At 36.2% G+C, this 14,739-nt stretch overlaps 1 protein-coding gene across 1 annotated transcript in view; it reads left to right on the top strand.

Moving 5' to 3' along the window:
• Positions 1-3: 3 nt before the first annotated feature.
• The window catches only part of LOC126826789 (GRB10-interacting GYF protein 2), a 35,821-nt gene continuing 21,085 nt past the window's right edge, over positions 4-14,739 (top strand). The window contains exons 1-18 of the mRNA XM_050555866.1: positions 4-78; positions 1,413-1,468; positions 2,069-2,291; positions 3,184-3,301; positions 4,378-4,492; positions 5,367-5,545; positions 6,133-6,273; positions 6,711-6,796; positions 6,976-7,053; positions 8,045-8,422; positions 9,070-9,154; positions 9,299-9,400; positions 10,011-10,075; positions 10,948-11,099; positions 11,782-11,985; positions 12,522-12,661; positions 13,055-13,149; positions 14,182-14,340. Coding sequence (XP_050411823.1) covers positions 1,437-1,468; positions 2,069-2,291; positions 3,184-3,301; positions 4,378-4,492; positions 5,367-5,545; positions 6,133-6,273; positions 6,711-6,796; positions 6,976-7,053; positions 8,045-8,422; positions 9,070-9,154; positions 9,299-9,400; positions 10,011-10,075; positions 10,948-11,099; positions 11,782-11,985; positions 12,522-12,661; positions 13,055-13,149; positions 14,182-14,340 — 2,352 coding nt within the window. The 5' untranslated portion in view covers positions 4-78; positions 1,413-1,436. The remainder of the gene's footprint in view (positions 79-1,412; positions 1,469-2,068; positions 2,292-3,183; positions 3,302-4,377; positions 4,493-5,366; positions 5,546-6,132; positions 6,274-6,710; positions 6,797-6,975; positions 7,054-8,044; positions 8,423-9,069; positions 9,155-9,298; positions 9,401-10,010; positions 10,076-10,947; positions 11,100-11,781; positions 11,986-12,521; positions 12,662-13,054; positions 13,150-14,181; positions 14,341-14,739) is intronic.

Here is a 14,739-nt window from a genome sequence, read left to right as displayed (position 1 = left end):
TCTCTGATCACGTGACTTATATTGTATCTCGGCCATATTGGTTGTATGCTGCGTGTTTTAGCTGGCAAAATTTCTGAGGTAAAAGCTGTTGGTAACGAAGTTTTATCATAGAATCCTTGGAAATTAAGAGAAATTGATACCTTATAGTATCAATATTTAACAAAATATAACATATTTATCAAAGGGTTTAATCAAAAACCGATCACATGTGTTGAACTATGTAACTTGAGTTGCCCGACTTACTTGGTCCGTTCGTATTTCTATTTTTACTTCTTAGTTCTTCTCATTCGGCAAGGGATATATTCCAATCCCGATGCCTACGATTTGTGTGGAAATGATTTAAAGGTCTTTTAGTAGGTGCATTCATTTGCATTAAGGCGTTTCCACATATATAATAGGTCGGCTATCAAAGCTGTAAAACAGGCTAAAGTTGACCCTTTCTATTTATAAATAAAATACTAGCCTAATAGGCTTAGATCTGAGCCTAAAATAACTTGACTTTTGTTTCAATAAGATTAGGCAATCACATAAGCCCTAAACATTACCTCATTTTTAATCACTGTGGTCTATAGGATGAAATTCCAAATTCATTTCTCATACTGTTATTAATAATTTTATTTAAGTAACATACAATTGACCTACCACATGTTTTTATATTGTGAGAAAATATGGTAGGTATGAATTTTGGAACAGCTGTTAATTAAGTTACAGTAGTTAAAATACCCGACAGTAGATACAAGCATGCGAAAAGTAAAATAATCAGAGTTATGGTCAGTCACATAACCAGTATCCTGTAAAATATATCTTGTTAAGTTATAAAGCTATAGGCTAAAGCACAACTAATGAGTGCTTGCCACTGCTTAAGTAATAGAGTTCATGGAACTAAGCTTTTGTAAATTTGCTTCAAGTCTAATTGCAAGAGTTCAGAGTAAATTCTTGGGGATTCTCATCATGTGGGATTTACTGGGAAAATACAATGAATCGGTGTCACCCTTGTTATTAAAAGTTTGGTCCAAAATCCCAGGCCTGCCTTATGTTTTGATACCAACTTGCAAGATTATATGGTCCACATCATACATGTACTACCATGTAGGCCTACTCTTGTACTTCATGAACACATAAGTATTGATAGCTCAGGTAATTTTGAAAGTGGGCTAGGCCTACTTTTGAATGGTGAATGTTGTTTATGATAAATATTTATTTTGACATTTGTAAGTTATAGAGGTTTTGCTCTCAAATGATATAGGCCTACCTATGACAGTTGATCAACCCTGTCAAAAGACAAATATCAAGCACAGTTCCTCTGTTACCTGTCCTTCTGTCATGAAATGATTTGTCTTATTTTTATTGAACAATTATGTAAAGTCCAGTTCCTGCTTGTATTTTAATGCTAATTTTTTTTTTTATTTCAGTAAATCTGAGTTAAATTAAAAGAAATGGCAGACACTTTAAACTTTGGTCCTGAATGGTAAGTTAGGTTTTTTTTTACTGGTACTTGTCAGTAGGCTTGTAGGCTAATGATTTCAGAATTGTTCAGTTTAATTTATGGTAGTGAGAGACTGGCTGTCTTTTTCATAATAATCCAAGTTTGGACATAAGGCACCTGTCACAAACTTTGTCAAGTACAAATTATCACACAACGTACATACACAAGCCTGAAGCCCGGACATAAAGCACTTGTCACAGACTTTGTCAGGCGCAAATTATTACACAACATATATATTATAATATAAACGTTGTGGGGTAATTTGTACTTGCTTACAGCTAGCCCCCCGGATCCATTCACTTTTTTTGAATTGTTTATTTGTGGTTTCTGAGTATGATGTCTTGTCCATGTATTTGTTGCTGGATACATTATGTGTGGTGCAGTCCCCCTGCACTTACTATTAATAAAGACTGTGACAGGTGCCTTATGTCCAGGTTTGTCCATGTCCTTTTTCAACAGCCATGGTTGTGGAGCTTAAGTCGGAGGTCCTTCAGGGTTTTTCAAGTTCATCCTTTACTTTTCAGTAGTCATGCTTTCGTCAACATTTATTTTATGTACTATTTATCTTTTTCAATTTTATAGGCTTCGTGCTTTGTCAGATGGCAACAGTGTTGCTTCACCCCCACCAACCCCAGGGTTAGGTGGGAAGTTTAAGTTAGCCAGTAATCGGTATGGAAGAGAGGAAATGCTGGCCCTCTTTCATGAACACTATAAGGCACCAGATGAACTGAAAGAAATCCCTTCTATCTATATTGAACCAGTACAAAAACCACTGGCGTTTATATCATTATCAGAAGAAGAACAGGTTTGTTTGTACATAATATATTTAAAACTTCAAGATGGTTTCAAATTTAAATTTGCGTGTGTAAATAACTTTGGTAATTTATGGCTCCATAAAGCTTTTGTTGTCCGGAGTTCATTAGCTGAAATTACGTGGATTTCAGTGAATTTTTTACTGAATGAAAAAAAAAATATTCTTGGAATTCTTTTAGGATAAACTTTTGAGTTATTTGATTGAAACAGGCAAATTCATTGAAAATTCAGTTTTACAGATTTTATTCCATCTATATGTATTTGGATTATATATTCACAATGTATTCACAGTATCAGCCTCTTATAACTATGTCCATTGTAAAATTTGTAGGCGACATGGATCGCTTCAGCATTACTCTCAGAATGCTTGTTTAAGCTGAAAAGGTAAGTGGTTCCTTCAGGTTGTGGGGATCACGGTGGATAAGTTGGTAAGACGCTGGCTCGCTAGTTTGGAGGTCGGGTGTTTTCGATCCCTGCATTGGCTGAGAAAGTTCATCCAGATTTTCCGGCGTGGTTCCCCCTTGTCAGTGATGCAGGACGGAGGGCCTGAGAATTACAGCTGTCTAGTCATTAGGATGGGACAAAAAACAGAGGTCCTGTATACACATTGGCATGCACGTAAAAGATCCCTTGACAGTTGGAATTCGATATAAGAGTAGGCCATAGTGCCGCTGTCCGGGCAAAATTTTCCTCAAAGCACACTGTATGGCGTATGCCGGTCTTCATTAGCCTAGTTCGGAGAAGAACAGTAGGACATTAAACCCTATTTCATTTCCTTTCCTTCAGGTTGTTGCAAATTGGATTGTCAATCTAGATAATGGCATTAAAGTTTATGCATTAAGTTTACAATTATATCTATATTATACATTATTTTTCTGTTTCAGCGGTTAATGTCACAATCTGTAAACAGTGTCACAGTACTGCGAAGTATGGGGCGTGGTTCTGGACCTCCCATTAGAGGTGGGAGGGGTGCAGGAAGTGCTGATCGGGGACGGGGTAGAGGTATGAAAATTTATTCTTCGTACACAGTAATTAATTAATGCACAAGACAATATTCTGTGTAATAATTTTACAGTTTATTGTATCAAAATGTAATAATTGACGCTAACCATAAATAGATATAAACTTTCCTGGGATGTAAATAATGACAAGATAGAAGTCATTAGCTGAGTAATTATTTAAACAATATTTTATTCAGGATATCTGAATGTAATTGGTGGGGAACCATCTTCAATAGAAGTCTTGATCTCGCTTTAACTACGTACATCTTATCAAGGCCTTCACTTAATACCCTGCATATTTCGGCACTAATTTCGATTGGGTACAAGCCCAACTTGTGAGTCTATCAGATTCCTTGGTCGTCGCAAATACCAAGTCTCGCGCTTTCAACCTAAAATGTCTACCTGTGATAATAGAGTTGCAAGGTTTCCGTGGAGGTCGCGATGTCACAACCTCTGATTGGACGCTACTGCTCACGTGTCTGTAGATAACATAGCTATAAGTTCGGGAATTGTGAAGTAAACAAGCTATGGCACGATGTTGTGAAACTTGCAGTCGTTGCTTCAGGAATATGGTGGGGAACAGACTTAGCGTATGTAAAACCCCTCTCCCTAGTAATTTGTTATCATCTACAAAAAGAATACGTTGTCTGTCATTCATTTAATTTCACTACTATTTTGTCTTGTTACAAAATGCTGTATTTCGAGAGGGGGGGGGGGTGGATGGCCGAATGGTTAGCATGTGCGCGCTGTATCATAAGGCCTGTAGTGTCATTGAGTCAACTGGCGTGGTTTCGAATCCCCCATTGTAGGTGACAAGGAGTAGGGTTGCATGTCCAACCTCGTGAGTTTTCTCCAGGTCCTCCATTTTCCTCCCACTGCTAAAGACCCCTACGCGCAAGCAAATTATTGAAATAAAATTAAACCATATGTTGGTCCTGAAATGACCTAGTCTGTGTCAAGTGGACGTTAAACCCTCCCTCTCTCTCTCTTCTCTCTCTCTCTCTCTCTCTCTCTCTCTCTCTCTCTGTATTTCGAGATCTTAATTATTTTTTTTTTTTTGATGAATATTTGTTGCAGGACGAGGACGTGGGGATAGTTATATTCATAGAGTTTTATCAGAGAATGGGGAAAATAATAGTGGGGGATTTGGTATTCCTGGTAGAGGTCCTAATAATGAAGGCTGGGAAGAGGTGTAAGTTTCAAGTTTATCCTTCAAACTTTACTCAGTTGGGGGAGGGTGGGGGTTAACAAGTACACTTTAGATCATAAGGTCTATCATTGAGTCAAGTGGAGTTGTTTCGATTCCTCACTTGTATGTGACATGTAGTAGGGTTGCCTGTCCAATCTGGTGGTTTTCTCCAGGTCCACCGGTTTCCTCCCACTGCTAAAGACCCCTAAGCGAATTATTGAAATAAAATTGAACCAGATGTTAGTCCCAATATGACCCACTTTGTGTCGAGTGGACGTTAAACATTATTTCCCCGCTGCCTTTCATTACTCAGTGCTGAAAGAGAACAATCAAATATCCATTAATGCAAATACCTATGTTCAGGTGAGCTCAGTGGGCAGAAAATTCCCAGTGGTATATGTTGTTTAATCATACAATGTTATAAAGAACAGTTAATTAAATATTGTTTAAGCCTGTAATGTTATAGGTAATTTTCAGTCAGTTTTGTTATTAATTAAGTGCTGTTTAAGCCTGTTTTGTTATAAATTAAATACTGTAAGTCTGTATTGTTATATATTAAATACAGTTTAAGCCTGTATTGTTATATGTTAAATACTGTTTAAGCCTGTATTGTTATAAATTAAATACTGTTCAAGCCTGTATTGTTATAAATTAAATACTGTTTAAGTCTGTTATAAATTAAATAATGTTTAAGTCTGTATTGTTATATATTAAATACAGTTTAAGCCTGTATTGTTATATTTTAAATTCTGTTTAAGCCTGTATTGTTATATTTTAAATTCTGTTTAAGCCTGTATTGTTATAAATTAAATACTGTTCAAGTCTGTATTGTTATAAATTAAATACTGTTTAAGTATGTATTCTTGTACATTCATAGGGGCAAGAAATATGATCGTAATTATCCGACACGTACACCATTCGATGAGAACACAGGAGTTAGACGAGAATATAACCGCTCGTTAAGTAACGATAATTGGAGAGAGAAACCCAGTGAAGATGATGATGGAAATTGGAGACGTGCAGGAACACGAGACAAGTGGAATAAAACAGAACAAAGTAAGATAGATTTTATTTAATGTAAGCATGATTTTATGAAAATGTTATTCTGTTGCTCTTTCGCTTTTTATGTATGTTCTTTAGATCATAAGGTCTGCCATCGGGTCATAACCCGTGGTTTCGATCCAAGACTTGTACGTGACAATGCTACAGTGCTATTTTTTCCGGTGTGGTTCCCCCTTGTCAGTGATGCAGGACCGAGGGCCTGACAAGGACAGCTGTCTAGTCGTTCGGATGGGGCGAAAAACTGAGGTCCTGTGTACACATTAGCGTGCACGTAAAAGATCCCTTGACAGTTGGAATTCGATATAAGAGTAGGCCGTAGTGCCGCTCTCCAGGCAAAATTTCTCCCATAGCACACTGTCTGGCGTATGCCCATCTTCATTAGCCCAGTACGGATCGGAACAGTAGGACGTTAAACCCCATATCATTTCATTGCAGTGCTATTTGATTTCTCAAGTTTCTTTTTTTTTTTCTGTATATGTATCCATTTAATTGTTTACTCTGTCTAGACACACGAGGAAGCTGGAGCGATCCAAACCACTGTTTTCTGTATATGTATCCATTTTACTATTTATTCTATCTAGATACACGAGGAAGCTGGCGCGATCCGAACCACGATCCCCGAGGCTTTGATGGTGAAAAGAAGTCAAATGGATTTTCACGTGATGGACCTCCTAGTCGAACATATCAACGGAGCAGAAGCAGTGAATCATGGGATACTGAAGGTATAACATTATACGAATTGTGTGTTTTGGGGTGGGGTACCAAACTCGTATGCTGTAGATTACAAAGACTGTTGTCTATGCAAGTCATGAGCTTGACCCGGGGTTGTGTGTGGCAAGATCTTGGATCACCTGCCTAACCTTGTGTTTTTTCTTTGAGTGCTTAGATTTTCTCAAGGTCCCATTTCAGTTTGAAATTGAAATAAAAGTAAGCAGTCAGGGCTAAATTTCCATCATAGCGCACAACATGGTAAATGCCCATCTTCATTAGCCCAGTAAATGTATAAGAGTATGTTTAACTTGATCTCTCTCCTTTTACTAATATGAAGTGTGGAATATATGTATTGTCGACTAAAGATTTACGAAATACAGCTTTTCCCCGTCCCCTTCTTTACATACACTAACTTTAATTTTTTTATTTTTTTTGTGTGACTTATCAGATAATTTACCTGAGTGGAGTACAGATGTAGATGATCCAGAGGCTGTTGGTTCTTTTGATGCAAGTGGGGCTTTTGTTGCTATAAAGGTAACTTTAACTTAATCTAGGATTTAAGAGCAAACTTATTTGTTCACTACACTCAATAAAGAAAATAACATAAATTAACACTATTTTCTGTGATAAAATTAACACTGTTTTCGTGTGATAAAATTAACACTATTTTCTGTGATAAAATTAACACTATTTTCTGTGAAAAAATATTATAGGAACCAGGAGGTCCAGACATTGATGAAAATTCACCACCAAATACAAATAAACAGAATTCCAAACTTCCAGTCTCTAAGGTAAACATATACAGTTATGTTGTTGTCAGATGCATCGAACATGGTTCAGTTTGTACTGCTTGATTTTCGCAATTTTTTACTCAATTGTCGCTATTCATTCGATGTAAAAAATTTAGTTTCAGAATTTAATACAGTACAGTATGTTTGAAGATACAAGTTAACTTTTTATTCTTTGTTATCTTGTAATATAGCCACTTTTTTTTTTCTTTTTTTTTTGATTACGTTTTTTTTCCCTCAAAGAAATAGGAAGCCAAAGTTTTAATGTTTACCAAGCAAAAAAATTTAATTGATTTTGCTGTAGCTGTTTTGATGTTAATTTTTGTTTGGCTTACACTACATAAGGATTCAACTGCTTCTGTTATCACTTCTCTGTGAAAGGCATCTGTTCATTGGCTAGATGAAAAGGCAGGCGTAAAATAAAGCTATTTCACACACAGTTCAATACAAGCTTCCTAACTCAACAGAGTTGAGTACTCCTGTCGACAAGGAAATCTACATTCTATACATGAATCCAGACCATTTCATCCATGACATGAAGGGTCTATATCTACAGATGTTTTTTAATCAGGGGGGGGGGGGGTGGGTTGGATGGCTGAATGGTTAGCACATGCGCGCTGTATCATAAGGACCCTGGGTTTTCTCCGGGTCCTCCGGTTTCCTCCCACTGCTATAAAGACCCATACGCACAAGCAAATTATTGAAATAAAATTAAACCATATGTTAGTCCCGAAATGACCTAGTTTGCTTCAAGTGGACATTAAACCCCATTTCTCTCTCTCTCTTTTTTTAATCAGATGACTTTAAAATGTGTATATTTTACCACTATTGACCATTATGATGTGAGTTTTTATAATGTTATGACATCAAACTTCTGGTTCACTTAAGAGTTAAAGATGTTGTTAGACCTTACAATTATTTTAATTGGACTATATTAGATCGATGGTGTTACTGAAAATGTAAAATTTTCATCTTTACTTTTTGTTTTTCACAGGAAAAAGATATTCAAAATAACAATAATAACAAAGAGAAAGAAGAACCGCGACAGAAATCTAATGATAGTGCTATAAATAAGAAAATGAACAATGAGAAAAAGATAAACTCAAACTCATCTGAGATAAAGGCGAAACCCGAATCGCCGCGCAAACAGGGAAATAATAAATCAGATACTGTCTCAAAAACTTTGGTTGTTCAATCTCCTGCTGTCCAAAAAACTCCTCACGAATTAGCGAATGAAATCATAAATGATAATAAACAAGATAATAGAGAAAAACCACGGAGCATTATTCCGACAGTCAAATCTAAGGAAGGCGAAGCATTGGAGCAAATGAAACTTCAAGCAGAAAGTCTGGTAGCTATCGTTACTGAGGAGGTAATTGGTGCTTTCTGTGTCAGATCGTCTCAGAGTTGGACTTTGTCAAAGCCGATTTGGTTGATATGCTTGTATAAAAATAGAGGTCAAAAATAAAATAAAAACTGGACTGAAAAATATAGAGCTAAATCCAGATCTGTTACAAGGTCAAACTCTGAGTTGATTGACATGGATAGAACCCATTATTATGAATATTTAAATAATTTGCCTTCTAGCCTTTTAGTCTTTTTTCTGGCTTTAGGAGTCATTCAGTGCCTTATGTTTCATTAACCAAGTCCCTGGATTTCGAACATACTCTGACGTGAGGATCAAACATAGAACAATGTGGTGACAGAATTAAATGTGGTGACAGAATAATCAATGTTTATCACTGACAGTATATTGACCTGCAAGCATTTCTTTGATTGTTTGAGCATTGTAGTCAAAGGGGAGGCAACTGTGCAAGATTACCTCCCTTTGATTGCAGTCAAATAACTTATGAGAATCGACACTGTCTTTATTCTTAGTCATTCTTCTGGATTTGAGTCTGTGGTCAAAGGGGAAGCAACTCTTCACCACTATCTCCCTTGTATCAATCCTGTGTGCAAAGATAATTGTTCTTTACTTTGATGGCCATTTTAATATAATATGCTTCTTTTATGTTTTAGGATGATAAAGAACCAGAATTATCATCATCACAGCCAGATAGTCCTGTTAAATGGTTATATAAAGATCCACAAGGAGATGTTCAAGGTTATTGTCTTTTTATTTTTGAATAGATAAAGAAAGTTGTGATTTCTGTTTGTTTTTACTTTTCAGATTTAAGACATATAAGTTGATAGCCATCTCACTTAAGTCTAATTTTTTGGTATTTATGCTAATTTATTTTGTAAATAGGTCCATTTTCCTCTGATGAAATGGCTGAATGGTTTAGTGCTGGATATTTTACTATGAGTTTACTAGTCAAGAGAGGTTGTGATGAAAGATTTCAACAATTAGGTAGGTTTCTACGGAAGTATAAATCTAAACATTGCTTATATATCTATATCGTGTCAGTCAATGTGGATGATGAAGTGCTATGACGCATAGTAGCATGTATAAACTTCTGTGTTCTCTTAGTTTATTGAAATAACCATCTTGAGATGTGTTAATAATCTGTTGTATGTGGACAGGTCAAGTGGTCAGTCCTAGCTTAGAATATTTTGGAGGCCATATTAACTCTTGAGTAAAATGTTTTGGGATTGAATCCTGACATGGTCTTAGAAGAACTGGGATTTTTCAAGTCTGGTTCCAACTTGTCAAGCGCTAACAAGTAGAGTGTGTGTCTAGTTGTTTGGACAGGAAGAAAAACTGTACACATTGGAGTTAGAAAATTTGAGAACATATTGTGTAGTGTAAATGCCTCTGTATGGGCAAGTTTATTCTATCTAGCATTTCACAAATGACAGCAGAAAAAAAAACATGTATGTTGGTCTAAAATGACCAAAGTATTGTATTTCTGAAGGCGGTTACTTTCAATGACTGCACAGCAAAAAGAGATATTAGTAATTGTATCTTGCGTATGTGACCAATAAATGTTATTTCACTGTGTATGGTAATTATATTATAGGTGAATTAATAAAGAGATGGGGAAGAGTACCATTTCTTGCTGGTGTATCTATGCCACCATTGCTTGTAAGTATTGATTTAAAATTAAATTGACCATTCCTTGATCAGTTTATAATGCTAGGATTCTGTTGAAGTTGATCAAAGAATTCTGTGTCAAGGAGTTGGTTGAATGCCTGTCAAATGTAGTTTTCTTTTTTTCAGCATTAAAGAAAGATTTCCACGATTTATATGGTAGTTATTTCCAATAAAAGTATGGTAAATTTGGTATATTTGAAAACTAGAGATGCCCAATCTTACTTTAATAAACATACTGGATTCCCTGAAAAACACCCATGGGGCAAGCACTGGGCATAAATGTCAGAGTATCACTAATCGGCAACCCGACGGCCTATTGTCTGCCAGCTTGACTTACGGAATTCTTGTTATTTCTTGATTGACTGGTTGGCCATGAGGGGTTTAAACGTACAACATACTCTGCAATTAAACGGCGGAAACAGAGGTTGGCAGAAGATAATTCAAGCATTTACTTAGGCTTTGATATGTATACTAATGGACAACAAATACAATCTGTAAATAGGGACTCCCTCAATCAAGTTACACGACAAACAAATCTGCTTAAAATACATTCCTACGATATAAAGTAGTGTTTTTTCAATTAAAAAGTTTTAAGAGTGATTTGAAGCAATGGTTTGATAGATAAATCAGTTTGAATATGTTTTTAGTCCAAATATATCACCAATTCACAATGTTTGTATGTGGGAAGGCAACTTTATCCTTAATTGTGTTGATTGGATGTTACACCACATTACTCTTTTCTTTGAAATAAAAAAGTTTTTTATTTGATAAAATGCGTACATGATATATTTTATGTTGTGTTGATTGGATGTTATTTGATAAAATGCGTACATATTTTATGTTGTATATTTTATGTGTTATAGAATAGTCCAGTAACAACAATGCCAAGTGAAAATACCTGTATACCACCTATATCTCAACCATTACCTGGTACACCTCCTACAGAACAAGTTAATGTTTTACAACAACAATTTCTATTACAACAACAATTGTTACAACAACAGTTATTAATGAGGTAAAGTAATGTTTTTTTGACTCGCTAGCCTGGAGGTCGGGTGTTCGATCCCTGCATTGGCCGAGAAAGTTCAACCAGATTTTCCGGCATGATTCCCCCTTGTCAGTGATACAGGACGGAAGGCCTGAGAAAGGCTGCTGTCTAGTCGTTCAGATGAACCGGAAAACCGAGGTCCCGTGTACACATTGGTGTGCACGTAAAAGATCCCTTGACAGTTGGAATTTGATATAAGAGTAGGCCGAAGTGCCGCTGTCCAGGCAAAATTTCCCTCATAGCACACTGTATGGCGTATGCCAGTCTTCATTAGGCCAGTTTGGAGTAGGACGTTAAACCCCATTTCATTTCATTGTAATCTTCTTGTATATGCTAAGGACCCTGGTGCCAACATGCAATGCTGATTTTACTATATTCGATACATACATCTAGAAAGTAACTGTGACATTTGTGAATTCCGTATCACTTGATTGCAATTCTGTCAATTTGGGATGTTCCGGACTGACAATTGAGCACCCCCATTACTGTTGCTCCCTAAACCACCTGATACAGCTAGTCACACAGCTATTATACAGTCACTAAGTTACTATTCATGGTAATTGTCTAGCTTGGGGTACTAGATAACGACTTTCACCTGTCCAGGTGCTAAACGGTTACACATCATTTGATTTGTTTGGTTTTTTTGTAGGCAACTTCAACAACAGCAACAACAACAAATGGTTTTACAACACATGCAAGATCAGGAGGGGTTTAAAGGTTTACCACTAGCACAACAACAACAATTAGTCATGCAGATGATGATGTCACAACCAATGTTATTACAACAACAATTACAGCAACAACAGCAGCAACAACAGCATGCTGCACAACAAACACACAGATTATCTCCCTTGTGAGTATTTACATAAACGGCATACATCCTCCGTATGTGGGTATTGGATGGACGAATGGTTAGCACGTGCACGCTCTATCATAAGGTCTGCCATTGAGTCAACTGGTGCGGTTTCGAATCTTCCGTTGTACGTGACGAGGAGTAGGGTCGCCTGTGCAACCTCGTGGGTTTTCTCCGGGTCCCCCAGTTTCCTCCCACTGCTATAGACCCCTATGCGCAAGCGAATTATTGAAATAAAAAATTGAACCATGTGTTAGTCCCGAAATGACCTAGTTTGTATCGAATGGTCATTAAACCCCATTTCTCTCTCCTCCGTATGTAGTATGGTATTCTTGTTAAAAAAAATTTGCCAATTTTTGACATATTTGATTGATCTTGGAAAAGCAAGATATTTGGTTATTTGGTTCCAAAAAATATCATTTTAGCATTTTGCCAGTTATATTGTAGATATTTTGTAAGTGGGTAATATATAATTTTAACCATAATGATTGTGCTTTGATGTTAAAATGACAATTAAACTCTTTATTTTGTTACAGACATACAGAACAGCCTGGTATGGCTAATCATCCAGCCTTCCATAGATCTTTGTCTCAACCATCCAGTAAAACGGAAAATCCCAGTGATGAGACCATATGGGGTGGGGTTAATACAGCTACCAGTCCTCCACTCGGTGCAGGTAAATACAAACTTAATGAATATAATAATGTTCTTTTTTCGAGCCCCAAATCCATCAATAAGCATGCTCAAAGCACTTTTAAAACCAATAAGCTAAGTCTCTAACTCAATATTATTCACAGTCTTCGACATTGAAAATGTGAATTATTTGTCAATTTAAATCAACTTTGATGTTGTTATCTTACCAGGAAAAGATGGGCTTCTGATATCCAATATTTAAGACAAAATAAACATTTTACCATTGGTACACAAATCGTATACCAGAATATCTTAGAATAGTTAGCAGTAGAAATAGGATCACCATGATGCAATTTGTTGGAGTATAATTTTTCATAGTCTACCCATTTCTAGACTACAAACCCCTATGTTATAATTTGTGTATATAATATTTCAGGTGCTTTCTCTCAACCTACGAGTGTATGGGATTTAGAGGCTGGTAAACAATCCGATCCTGCCGATCTTCACGCACAAATACAAAGAATGCAGCAGGTAAATATACAAATAATTTATATATTCCTTTTGAGCTTTATAAATATTATACAAAAAATTTATATATTGCTGTTGAGCTCTAAAAGATTGAATATATTTTGTATATAATAAATTGTTTGTAAAATATTTTTTGCCAACCAATCATTCACCAAGAATTATGTTCACTTTGATCAACATACTCCCCGCAGTGTTTCGTTTGATTAGAGCTAATCCCACTAAACACTGCTTTAATGGAAGCAAATTTCTGTTCCAAATTATGAGTGGTCAATGATCTGATTAACAACCAATAGCTAACTACATAACAATATGATTACGCTTTAAACAGAGCTCCATTTAAAAGTCCAATTGGACCAAATATGTTTACATAACGTTACGTCATGACTCACGATTTTATTATGCCCAATTAACCAGTGCATAGAAGAATATTTCAGAAAAACTAATTGTGTGACAAACAAGGCTATCAACACAGATACAATGTAAACAATACTGTATGTAGACGAACAAGACTTCCACTGTTTTTAATACCTTAAATCACTGTCCAAAGTTTTAGGGAAGACCCCAGGTTAAACGAAGGGCTGTCATGTTGCTGTACTTGGGGTAGATTTGATTGAACGGGAAGAATAGACACACTCCCTCAAAAGCTCTTGGTATGAGAAGCCAATCCAGCAATTGGCAGAGAGGGATTTCTCGGGCCATTGCTTCAGGAATATGCTTGATCAAGGAACTTTGAAAATCTATTTGATGGTGGGGGGTAGGGGGGTAAATGGTTTTCCCAAAAAAAATTTTCCAGCACTCCATCCTCACTAGTTAACTTTCCATAGTTTTTTTTAGTTAAGTCAAACAGCTATTGGTATTCTGAAGGCTAAACATTTATTTTTTTCTGGAAAGTCAGTGACAGTGACCTAGAGAGTGAAGCACTACCTTCCATCCTAGTGTTGGTCTAGAAAGTTCTTAAAGTGTGTTCAGTGAGAATAATTTTATTGAGTTTTACACATGTTGTAGTTTCAAAAATCCAAATTTCATTTGTGAAAGGAAATGGACAGAGTGCGAAAACTGGAAGAAGATAGAAAGAGAGAAGAAGAAAGAAAACAGCTGGAATTACAACGAAAACAAGAAGAAATACAGAAACAACAAGAAATGTTGATGAGAGAAAAACAAGAAATAGAAAGACAGAAACAGATGGAAATACAGGTATATCTTTATTCTTATAAAACAATGATGAAAATGCGATTTAATGGTAACTGCGATTGAATGGCCTACTCTTTATTTTGATTTAGAACTACAGGGAATCTTTGACGTGTTTCTAATGGTATACACAGTATTTACCGTATTTTTCGGTGTATAAGGCGCACTTTTTTTACCAGGTATTTTATTTTCTAGAGGGGGTGCGCCTTATACATAGTATTAAGCAAATCTTGGCTTTTCTGTGTGTCAACATCGAGGTCTGAAGTTGATCATATCGACAACAGCAATAAAGATGGCGGCCATTTCCAATACCGATATCCCGTATACCGTTAGTCATAGACGACAGAGGAAACAATATGGGTCAATAGCGGTTTAGTGTTATTAAAATATCTGCAAAGATATCGT

Source organism: Patella vulgata, chromosome 7 (genome assembly GCF_932274485.2).
Source record: "Patella vulgata chromosome 7, xgPatVulg1.2, whole genome shotgun sequence".
NCBI classification, from domain to species: Eukaryota; Metazoa; Mollusca; class Gastropoda; family Patellidae; genus Patella; species Patella vulgata.
The sequence above is the reverse complement of the archived record's forward strand: the minus strand, read 5'-3'. Positions and strand labels throughout refer to the sequence as shown.